The sequence below is a fragment of the Monopterus albus genome, unplaced genomic scaffold (genome assembly GCF_001952655.1).
Source record: "Monopterus albus unplaced genomic scaffold, M_albus_1.0 scaffold277.1, whole genome shotgun sequence".
Taxonomy (NCBI): Eukaryota; Metazoa; Chordata; class Actinopteri; order Synbranchiformes; family Synbranchidae; genus Monopterus; species Monopterus albus.
This window is the reverse complement of record NW_018128157.1, coordinates 704,684-716,604: the sequence shown is the minus strand read 5'-3', so window position 1 is coordinate 716,604 and position 11,921 is coordinate 704,684. Positions and strand designations below refer to the sequence as shown.

General features: G+C 42.2%; 1 protein-coding gene across 2 annotated transcripts in view; it reads right to left on the bottom strand.

Annotated features, from left to right (window-relative positions):
• Positions 1–1,108: 1,108 nt before the first annotated feature.
• Positions 1,109–11,921, bottom strand: part of tjap1 (tight junction associated protein 1 (peripheral)) — a 49,166-nt gene continuing 38,353 nt past the window's right edge. For both annotated transcript variants that reach the window (XM_020622262.1, XM_020622263.1), the window contains exons 7-10: positions 9,144–9,251; positions 5,818–5,901; positions 4,705–5,382; positions 1,109–3,143 (exon numbers count right to left, since the gene is read on the bottom strand). In XM_020622262.1, the coding sequence (XP_020477918.1) occupies positions 2,499–3,143; positions 4,705–5,382; positions 5,818–5,901; positions 9,144–9,251 (1,515 nt within the window). In that variant the 3' untranslated portion in view covers positions 1,109–2,498. The remainder of the gene's footprint in view (positions 3,144–4,704; positions 5,383–5,817; positions 5,902–9,143; positions 9,252–11,921) is intronic.

The window sequence follows — 11,921 nt, the reverse complement described above, 5'->3', positions numbered from 1 at the left end:
GAGCAACATTCTATGGTTGGCGCTCATGTTCACCCTCATTATCTCGAGATAAAGTCAATAGTTTGCAATCCCAGAATAACAGGTTTTTAAACATTACTACTATAATGGACGCTAAACGTGCGATTGGTAAAGACTAATTGATCAATTTACCGATGACAAAACCAAACTGATCACAGAGTGAAGTGCTCAAACTGAGAATGAAAAACACTGATTAATCAAACACCCAGAGATTGTAACACTTTAAAATCAACAAACTGAATTCGGTGCTGATCAATACAATCACTTCCTGCCACAAGAAGAAGACAGAAAAAAACGGTCAGCATCGCCACAGCAAACAAAAACCGTCTTGCCTTCAGTTTTTAAAACACAAATTCAGACTTTGTTCGACTCCGCTGGGAAACCTGCAGGCAGTCGGTCAGTGGCTCTATCACTGATCATCGGAGAGCGTCACAATCAGAGCTGTGACGAGGCAACCAGCCAACATTCAATCACAGTCATGGACCTCAGAAAAGAACAAAGCAAAAAAGTACAGTAATGTATGGAGGCTCGTCAGTGCCAGATACAGAAAAAACAAAAATAATTAGGAACAATAGTAAAAGTAAAATACAGTGAGAAAACTGCTCACACAGATGTTTACACTCCTCGTTTGGGCAAGTGTCAAACCTCAGAACTTTACTGGTACAAAATAAAATGTTTAATCTTGTTCACATAGTTCCCAATTTAAATGTGAGATTTTGCCAGTTTTAGACTGTATTTGATCTGGACAACACTCTTGTACGGCCCTGAACAATGAGCATTAAACAAGTAAACTTAAGTTCCATGTTAAATACAAAAACATTTAACAAATGAGTTACTGAATCTAGTATTTAACTGTAAAACACAAGGCTCTGTTTCTGGCACTAACAAGTCTCCGGAGGACCACGAGAACATCCGAACACAAAAACAAGCCGGTTAGAAAAACAACAATAAATCAAACCAAACTGAAACTAATCTCTTAAAGGACTGAAGCTCCAGAGCACAAAACACCCCAAAACAAAAAAGTGACAGCAAAAACAAATGCTGATATTACATTCCAGGTGGGAGCCGCGGCCCCTGCGTGTCCGGGGGGTGGGGGGGGGGTCAGGGTCATAGGTCAAATATCTGCGACTCCCCAGTGAACCAATCAGGTGACTAAATAACATGTCATGACAAGAGAAAAATAAGTCTGCCTGGCCTGGTGTCATACTCACAACCTTCCCTAGAGAGTGATAGGCGCTGAGTGTGTGTGTGTGTGTGTGTGTGTGTGTGTGTGTGTGTTCGTCCAGGTGTGTCTCACCTGCTCTCTTCCAAAATAAAAGCTCCTGTTCAGGATACATAACCAAGATGTCTGTAAATGTTTTTAGTTTCTTTTCTTCTTCTACTCCGCGCATACATGAACGTGCACACTCACACGCATGCACACACGCACACCAATATGGGGTTTTTATTGTTGATTCTAATACTAATTATCACTTTAAATTTCACAAGGTGACCCCACACTTGTGGCCACAAAGCACTGTCAGCTTAAGTGTCCACATACTTTGGCCACGCCTTTAAGGTTGTTAGTGGAAACCCAATGAGAGTCACATATATGGACTAAAGTACTGGACATCAGAACGACAGACTGTGGCCATATGCACGCAGACACCTGACCAAAGTATAATACTTAACTCATTTTCTTGTACACTACATGGTCAAAAGTTAAGTTTAGTACTTTGTGACCACAAGTATGTTGTCAAAGTACACTGTATGGCCAAACGCTGTACAGTTCTCTGTTTAAAAAAAAAAAAAAAATCACATGTTCACATTTTATTTGTTAATTTGAATGTTCAGTTATTGGTTCTGAAAATTTCTCTTTACATTCTGGTGGAAATGTGTCAAATGCCAAATATTTAATTCTGAAGGAGACTTGATAAATCCTTTTGATTTTATTTAGTTTTGCAAAAGAGTGTTTTTAAATTATTCAGTATTAAAAATAATAATAGTAATAATCACGTTCCGAAACACGTTTCTGAAAACACCTTATACAGAGAACAATAAAATGTGTGCAGAAATGTCCACAGACCATTGGCCATGGTGCATTTAGTGTTGATCCGACTTTTATCTTCAACATTTTTCAAGAAATAAAAAAGAAGAAAGTTTTCTAAGACCTGTTAATCTCTGACTCTTTATAAATACTTCTAGGATTTGATTTTATTACAGAAAAATACACTTTATTTTGCTTATATACATTATATGTTTGTGTGAAGTTTAACAACAAACATCCACACAAACACCCAGAGTCCTCTCTGGCTGGTCAGCCCCACAGACACACACACACACACACACACACACACACACGGTGGTCAGGTGGTGAGCTCGGCAGCATACGGTAGAGTATGGCTATATCCTGGATGGCCGTGACCTCTGACCCCTGTGATGGACTGGTCAGTTTCCATGGAGACCTACAGCACAGAGAGCACAGTGCGGGTGAGCGAGCGTCAGTCCAGCAGCATGCCTTGCTCCTGGGCTCTGGTCAGGCTGTCTTTGCGGTGCAGGTGGTGGACCCCCATCCTCTTTGGGCTCTTCTGGGGACGCTGTGAGGTGGTGGTGCCAAGGGTGTGTTCAAAGTCCAGGAGACGGGGCGAGATGACGGGCAGGTCGTGGGGGAGAATGTCTCTCTCCTCGGCTGAACTCTCCTCCTCTTCAAACTCCTTCCTGTTGGTGGGGCTGGTTGCCACAGTGTCCGCTGTGTCCCCGCTGCCGCCATCTTCCTCCAGGTTCATCAGCAGCCTTTCGCCCTCTTCTGTGGAGCTGTCTCCCTTGTAGCGCCCCCTCCTGCTGGGCCGCAGCTCGGTGTCAGTGTCTGTGTCAAGGCTAGAGCCGCGGCTCGGTGTCCAGCTCCTCGCTGATGAACCCTCCTCGCCATCCGAGTACACCGCTTGGTGGCGGTCAGAGGAGGAGGTGGCCCCACGCCCCGCCACCTGCTTCGTCCTCTGCAACTCCTGAGCTGTCTGACTGCTGAAGGATGTGCGGCGCACCAGGGAGCTCTCGCATGATGGTGGCATCTTCTCCACGAACATCCGCTGCCAGTTGGCCAGGAGGTCTTCCTCCGAACTGCCGGAGCTCGCCAGGACACTGGGCGCCTGAGGGGGGACAGCAGGAACACTGAAACTACTGGGTTCATTACAGTCCAAGTTTTATATCTGTCTGCAGGAGGTAACAAGATGGAAATGTGGAATTTATTGTCTTCTCCCCTAATCTGGGTGTCTTTCATTCACTTCTTAAAATTTATTCGGGCAAGCATTTAATACTGGTGCAGCTCAGGGCTGGACAATAAAACCATCTGGATAATTACAAAAACATGTCCATGGAAACTATGAGTATTTTTGAATTCATAAATGTGCCTCTTGCACTGCTGCATATCGTCCTATCAGAACGTAGTATTAGGGTTAAGTAGCTGACACGTGTTGAGACCATGAGGAGACTCAGACACAGGGTGATGAAATGTGTCAAACAACATTAGTGGTTTGGTCGCTGCTGTAAACTGTGAAGACAGGAAACACGGCAAACCTTTTTGAACATATGAAAACATAATGTTAACTTCCCAGCACAAAGGAAGACAACAGTCTGCAGCAGCTGACCTCACTAACATGAAGATGTTAGTGGTAGCGCAGAAACAGCTTGAGCTTTAAGCAGACCTGTAGCTGCAGGCAGAGCCTCACATGAGCCTAACACACAAGTTGGGCCACGCTTGCCGCAGACAGCGTCAGGTTACAGATTCAAAAATACAAAACGTTTAAAATCAGAACAAGCTTTGTGATTTATTTCAGATTCAAGCCACAACTCAATGTACACATCACCCAGGCCTAGGATACTATCCCAAGTCTTAGATGCGCTAAGCTACGCTAAGATAAGCTAAGCTAAGCTAAGCTAAGCTTGGGACTGTTTAACTGATACAGTTCAGCCTTCACACTATGCTTCTGTCCAGTCACTGGTGACCCCTGAACTTTGAGCAGTTGTTTCTTCACTGATGTAAACCTGCTCAGATTAAAGCTGAGACTTCACTGCATTTTATTAACAACTCTGACTTACAAACATGTGGAACAGTCTAAATATGTACGACCTGGACTACAGTAGTTATTCTACTGTTCGATGTGGCAAAGAGGTTAAGTCTGCTGGACCAGAATGTTCACATTTATAGGGCTCACAGAAAACTGGCTCCTGTGAGACAACACACAATGCTAAGGACTTGTAACAGGTGCCAACAGATCTGACATATCTTCAAAAGTTAGGTAGATCCTGATGGAAAAACCGCCATTAGTAAAATATCATTTTTCTTGAATAACTCAAACTTATGATGTGAATGCGATTCCACATCCCAGGCCAAGGTTTTCATGGTCAAGGAATCATATTATGGAATTCACAGTATCATGGGGATTTTGCTATAAGGTGGAACAGCACTATGGGGACAGTGAGCTGCCCTGGCAGAGGTTTGCACCCTTAGTGCTGTTTGGTCTTATTTTAGCTTCTAATTTAATTAAATCCCTGGTTTTAAATCCTACCGATGTATCTGTATAACCTGCTCCTATTTGATATGAAGCGGATCAGTATTTTACTGAAACTAGAGACTGGTCCCACCTGTGATCTCTCACCTGAAATCTCAGAGCAATCAGATGTGTGTTGGAGGGCGTGGCTTCAGGTTACCTGTGGCGGGCTGCTGAAGGGGCTGGACTGACTGGACAGTGGCTCACTGGCGGCATCCCGCTGTGATGGCTGGTTGACTCCGCCCCCCTTGCTGGAAGATGAGGAGGGAGCGGGACTTCCAGGGGCCAGCCGCTCCTCGTCGCTCTGCACAAGGCTGAGGGATATGGCCTGCCTCGTGGCGTAGGTGCAGTTGGGCAATGGTGAGTTTTTGGGGATTTTCACTTTATCGTCTGATGAGAACTCGATGACTTTGCGGCCCGGATAGAGGGGGTGGGGTGGTGGCGGCGCCGGGTACGGGTTCAGCTTCTCAAAGGACGGAGCTCCGCCTGCCTCCTCTCCACCCGACTGCCCGTCCAGACTGCTCTGACTGAGGCAGGACCCATTCTGCTGTGACGGCACCTGACTGCAGTTCTCCTGGCCCAGACCCTCAGTCCCCACGGGGCCCGTCATGTCCACATGGACGAAGACGTCCTCTGCGACAGGATGACCGCAGCTACTGGACTGGGCGGAGTTCAGAACCAGCGGCTCGGGTTTCTCCAGGACCCGGGCGATGACGGAGGTCGGCACAACATCAGCAGGAGTCAAACTGAGCGTGTCCGTGTCTTGAGGGCTAGACCCTTGCTCCGGCAGGCTGCTCTTCATGTGTTTTTTCAGCATGTCCTGCAACTCATAGGGCAGCTGCAACACACACACACACACACACACACACACACACACACAGTGTTTAAGTGTTTCCAGGAAGCCAGCAGTGTGTAACAGCTGAGTCTCTGTAAACTCTAATGGAACTAATAGAAGCATCAGCAGAAACAGAGAAGTCAATAAGCACACAGAGAAACACACACACACTCCCTTAATGCCATCAGGCATATTAGCCAGTGTCCTACATTAAAGGAGCGTCTCGGTGATTCTGCAGCTCCGAGTGCATTCATTACTCTGCTCAACACTTCTCATTCACAGTCCAACATCAACATCACTTAGTTTCTCTGTACTACGCACATTCCAGACCCTGAAGAAGATGAAATGCAGCTGAAACTAAGGCTTTGTTCACATCCACTTAATTCATTACTTTTACTTAACAGTAAAAGAGTTACTTAGAGATTCAGAGTTACTTACGTCAGCAAACTTGTGGTTCCTGAAATGCGACTTGTTGCACTTGAGCAGCTGCACGGCCAGATTACAGTCCTGCCTGTACCGCTCCTGAACACAGAGTCGTCACCATCATCGTGTTGTTGCTGCAGGTTCATCTCACATGCACAAATACTGTGAACTAATTTTACTCTGTGTTTTTGAAATACTTTAAATTGGACAAAATGTAACCCTCTCTAACTTGGATGTGAAATGAAACTTTCTTCACTGACCAAATATATTTGCATTTAGTACTGTATTAGTAATTAGTACTGTGTACTTTTGGAGTAATTCCATTATAAAGTTCCAAGCACCAGCGAAAAATGAGTATTTTCTTATGTAATTTCTTACATAAGTAGTGCAAGTAAAAGCAGATTATAATGTTTGTGGAATTAGTCTACAAAGTACTAATTCAGACTAGTTTTTATAATGGGAAGGTAAAAAAAAATAGGAGCACAGGGCTGCATTGTTTTGCCGGAGCCCCTTACGGTGCTGGTGCCAGCTGCGGTGAACACAGTTCCCCCATAAAAATGGAGAGGGCTGCATTTTTCACACTTCTGAAACTCAGTCCGAACGCGGCCTTAGTCCCACAGAGAAATTCACAAAGCTACAGCAGCAAAAGGACAGAAGGCGCCCAGCGTTTTAGAAAAGTATCAGACAAGGTACTATAAATATAAACAATATAAATAATAAAAAGTGAGACATTTCTGCACACTGGTATACTGAATATTTATTTTTTACAGCCTGTAGGTGTGTCAGGTCTCAATTTTATGTAAAAGCCAGTCTTTGATATAAAGACAGGAAGGCTCAGCTCCTTAACGTTCCACTCCAGAGACATGCTAATATTTATATATGCATATAGAACTACTCTACTATAAACAATATATAGTCCAACACAGCTTTTCCTCAAAAACGTTCAGTGAAGCTCTGTAACGTTTGCCTATGACTGTGAATTCCAGGATCTATGAAGATCCAAATACAGTGTATGCAAATGTATAAACAGTATGTCAGTGCCTCTTCATTATCTCAGCTGATCCAAAATGTAGCATTAATCTAATGTTAGCATTTAACACAGAAGCAGGCCATCAGCACTCGGTTCAACAGCCTAACCTTCCCGGTCACATCAAGGTCAAGGGTTTATTGTCATGTGCACAGTTAGGAAACGTACACAATAAAAGTGAAATATAATGCACATACATAGGTAACAAAATCTAAATTTCAAAATCTAAGGTACTGTAAAACAGTCGATGAAAGAAGCATAATGAAAATACAACAAGAACACAATATACTGAAGCAAGAATGTATGCTACATGGGAGCAGCACGTGCAAATAGTCAGGAGTGAGTGTGCAACTATGCATGTGTGATCCGAGTATGTAAACACTACAGGTGGCATTATATGAGGTAGTTCTTGAGTCAGCTGTTTAGGAGTCTGATGGCAGAGGGAAAGAAAGAGTTAGTCAGTCTAGTGGTCCTACATTTCACACTTCTGAACCTCCGGCCAGAGGGTAGGAAGGTGAATAGTCCATGCTGGGGGTGGGTGGGATCTTTGAGGATAGAGGCAGCTTTCCTATGCACCCTGTGGTGGTAAATGCTCTGCAGAGAGGGCAGTGGAGTCCTGGTGATCTTCTCCACAGTCTTTATCACTCTCTGCAGGCGCTTGTGGTCCATAGCAGTAGTGCTGCCGTACCAGACAGTGATGCAGCTGGTCAGGATGCTTTGCTGTTAATACTCCAGCAGTGGTATGTGTCTCAAACCGGCTAGTAATGTTTGATAGTATGTCAGTATCTCTCTATTTTTGCTTGAGGCCAAGTTAACTGTTAGCATGAGGTTAACTTATCTTTGGCAGTGAGCCAAACGTGGCTTAATGCTAGTTGTTAAACACTGGTAACTAGCCGCACATCTCATAAGGTTCAAGGGTCAAGGATTTTATTGTCAATTCACCATATGTGCAGGACATAGAGAAAATCGAAATACCGTTTCTCTCTCACCTAGTATTGGGTGCCATAACATTTAGGACCTAAAATAGAATAAAGTAGAATAAGAATGGAATGGAATAAAATTGTATTGACGTAATTATGATAAATCTAAACGGTAGAGCCAATAAGCTGTGACTCCAAACCGTGTACAGTCAGTGACAGTAGTGCAAACATTAATAGGAGATTGTCAGATGGTTCAGCATCACCAGGGCGTTGGTGATGAGGTGCTAATAGCATATGAGGTTTACATGGACAGTATCGCAAATGACCAACAACAGCAGATATACACATAATATGACAAAAAGGGGAATGTATTGAGTTTGCGCAAACAGCAGAGGTAGTCTTTTTATATCTTTTGATGTTCTGTGGTGGGTTATGGTCCAGGGGCAGAAGGGGGGGAGGTAGTGAACAGTGTTCAGCATCCTCACAGCCTGGTGGATGAAGCTGTTTGTAAGTCTGGTGGAGTCGGCCTGAAGACTCCGATACCTTCTCCCTGAAGGCAGGAGTCTGAAGTGGGAGTGTGAGGGGTGGGAGATGTCATCAGCAATGCTGATGGCTCTGCAGGTGAGGTGGGTGTTGAAGATGACATTTGATAGCATGTCAGTAACTCAATTTTTAAGTTGATCCAAAAGTTAATCTAGTAACATTAACAGAAGACCAGGAACTTATGTTATTATTAGCAGCCGGCTAACTGCAGCACTCAGAGCTACTGCCAGAAGCCAAAACCATATCAATCAAGCTGTTAATAATGGCACATGTCTCACACCATCTCAGTATTAGCTAAATAGTAGTTATATAAACAGTGTAAAGAAGCTTTGCTTCATCACAAATTTGATTTTCCTCCGAATGTTTGGAATCAGGATTTCTAGGAAGTGGACTGACACTGCCCCCTTGGGCAGAATAATGTCAAAACGCCCTGTTAGTGACTGTGCACAGGCACCAGTCAGTGCAGTAGAAGTCTGACATTTTAGGGCATATAAACATAAAACACCATGTTTTTCAGTTTAGGGGATCTTTAAAGGAAAACTCGTCAATCAAGGTTAGCCTCCGAATGTGCTCAGAAATAACACTGTCAGTCAAATCATTTCTCACACTTGTCTCTGATTCAGAAGCAAAGCAACTACAACATACAGCCACCAGGTGTGTAGCCATCACAGCTAACTGCATAGGAATATACATCCAGGGCAACTTGCCACCTGACCTGATCACTAGGTCACACAGCATCCTTCCACCAGCACTGGTTTGTTTAGTGTGAGGATACATAATTCTTCCTCTGTAGTATAATTGTCATGTCACCAACAATGTAAAACAAAGAGTAAAAAATATTAAATACTCACATTGAGCTCCTCCAGTTGGTCGATAGTAATTTTGGCATCCAGGAGTTTGTTGGTGAGCTCCACGATCTCTTTGTCCATCGTCTTTTTGTCCCTCTCCACCTTCCGTAGCTGTGAGAGGGGACATCATGTTAGAACATCATCTGTCAGTCACAGCTGAGCTAACCAGGAACCCGAGATTACCAAAGAGAGGACTAGAGCAAAAAAAACTACATTCAAATCATGTAGGAAATAAACTTAAATAGACAGAACCAAGCCCCCAGGAATAGCTCTGCGATGCAAATTTGGCATAGCGGCAAAACCAAGCTACTACAATTCCCACGTTCATCTTGTGTGTGACGCACACTGGTCCAAAAAGCATTATTCCCATAGAAAATCATTGGAAGAGGAACAGCTATAAAACCATGAATACATTTTTTCAAGCATCACAAACTCAGTCACCTGACCTCAACCCGGCTGAGCTGCTTTTCACTTACTGAAGACAAAGACCTACAAACAAGCAACAACCTGAAGGCAGCTGCAGTAAAGGTTTAACAAAGCATCTCAAAGGAGGCAACTCCAGTGACCTCCATGGGCCCCTGGCCTCTGGCACCAACTGCAAAGGACTCGCATCCACGTATTAAATATAATAATTACATATATATTTTTATGTTACTGTTCAATTACTTCTGAGTTTATGAAAACAGAGGGCTGTGTATAAAAATGCTCCAATTCCTAAACAGTTAGTGATGCTTTTGTGAAACCCCTTACAGAGGCAAAAGCACACAAACCGTGTCCTTGTCCAACTACTTATGAACCTTACTGTATGAAATATGGCTCGATCAGGCCTCTGCCTCTACCCAGATCTTAATTTACACATTTCAGAGGAAAAATTTAATGTTTTTGATATATTCTTCTTCTGTGTGGAGTGCAATCCTCAAATTAAAGTTATATGGATTTTCTTTTCACTTAAAATTTTACTGTTTGAAATGCTGCCATGACCACAGAGGACCAATCAGGTAATTGATTAGGGCTGTGTTAGCTACTCTTCAAAAGTGCACAGACATTGACCATTAGCCAGCATTAGACAACGTGCACACCAAGTCCCAATGTTTGTATGATTTTAAAATATGACAAAGGTCTAAACATTTTGAAAAACATTTCTTAATAAAATGAACACTTAGAGAATATACGAGATTAAATCAAGTCAAATTACTCAGAGAATCAAGTAGTAATATTTCACAAAAATTAAGAACAGAGGATACAGTTAAAATATTTCAGAGAAAACATTTTTGATAGAAAGGTTTTAACATTTGGGAACATTTTCACAATACTATAGCCATTTTCATAAAGTCATTATTTTACCTTTGTTGTCACTATTTTCTTAAAATGTTAGATTTACATTCCGTAATCTGATTTGAAAACAGTAACTCTTCTGTGCATACTGTTCAGCAGAAATCCAATAAGGTAATACAGGTAAAAAACACACAAAGACTGAACACGAGGTCAGGACTTGGTGTACAAACTATCAGACTGAAAACACCACAGAAGAAGAGTGAGGAGAAGGATGGAGAGAAGTTGGATATGATGGAAGAGCAGGAAAGATGGACAGAAGGTGAGGAACATGAATTAAACGCAACTACATGAACCCATGTGCGACTGATGGCAGCCTGATGAAAATGATGATGAAGAGGAGTCAGTCCATCAGAGAGCAGCATGAGAAAATAGGACAAGAAAAAGAAGATGAAGATCGACATCTGACAAAGAAACAGGACGTTTGGAATCTCTGAATGTTTTGTCAAATCTACCCAGGTCTGAAAAGACTTCATTTTAATACAAAGTTTTCACAGGCGTAAAACAGCAAAATGCCTGAATCAGATTCATTTATGCACTTAAACCTAAAAGTCAGTGACTGTTTGAGTGACAGCTTCATAGTAGTCTTTGTTTATACAATATTATTTGTAAAGGACTGAAATTTTGAGATTCAACTGAAAATTTTTTCAGAAATATCAGATTTTGTCCATCTTCAATTTAGAATATTTAGACAGGAAAGAATTTCCTAAAGAAAAGTCATAACATTTCCCTGGGAAAGTCAGATTATTATCATCATCTTCATTATTAATATTATTGGTAGTATCATTATTACTGGCAGCAGTGTTTTATTAAAAATTTTGATATAAATGTTTGGATATTCTGTCAGAAAAAACAACATGTTGCTAAAAAGTTGTTGTATTTAAATTACATTTATCTATTAGAGTCACAATATTTACGTAGAAAAGTTGTAAACTGTTGCAAAACAAGTTGCATTATGTTGCTATGAAAAGCTGTGGTATGTCAAACAAATAAATTCTAAGACTTTGCCACAAAAGATGGTATTGTGATTTGCTTTTATGGAAGCAGAAATTGTGAAAATAATAATGAAGTACATCGATTCTGTCTAATTTACTTGAGGGACACAAACGGTATGCAATGATGAGCTAATCATGATTAGACGAGGGACTACTGAATACTGACTCGATCAAATTAAACATAAACATCGGGGCTGTTTCCGGGTTGCAAGCGAGAGCAGATGTCTTTACTGCTCCTCTTGTCTGTTCTACGATTTTTCACATCTTCTACATTTTCAAGTCTTTGAACAAATTCTACAACTATTAAAATGCCTCCAAGAGTGAGAAGAGCTAATAAATCAGAAGCGAATGAGGATGTTGAAGCAGAAGAGGATTATATTTCAGCGGCCCAAGTAACAGAGATGTTGAGTCAGCAGAAGCAGATGTACACCGCACTGTTGAGCCAACAACAAGA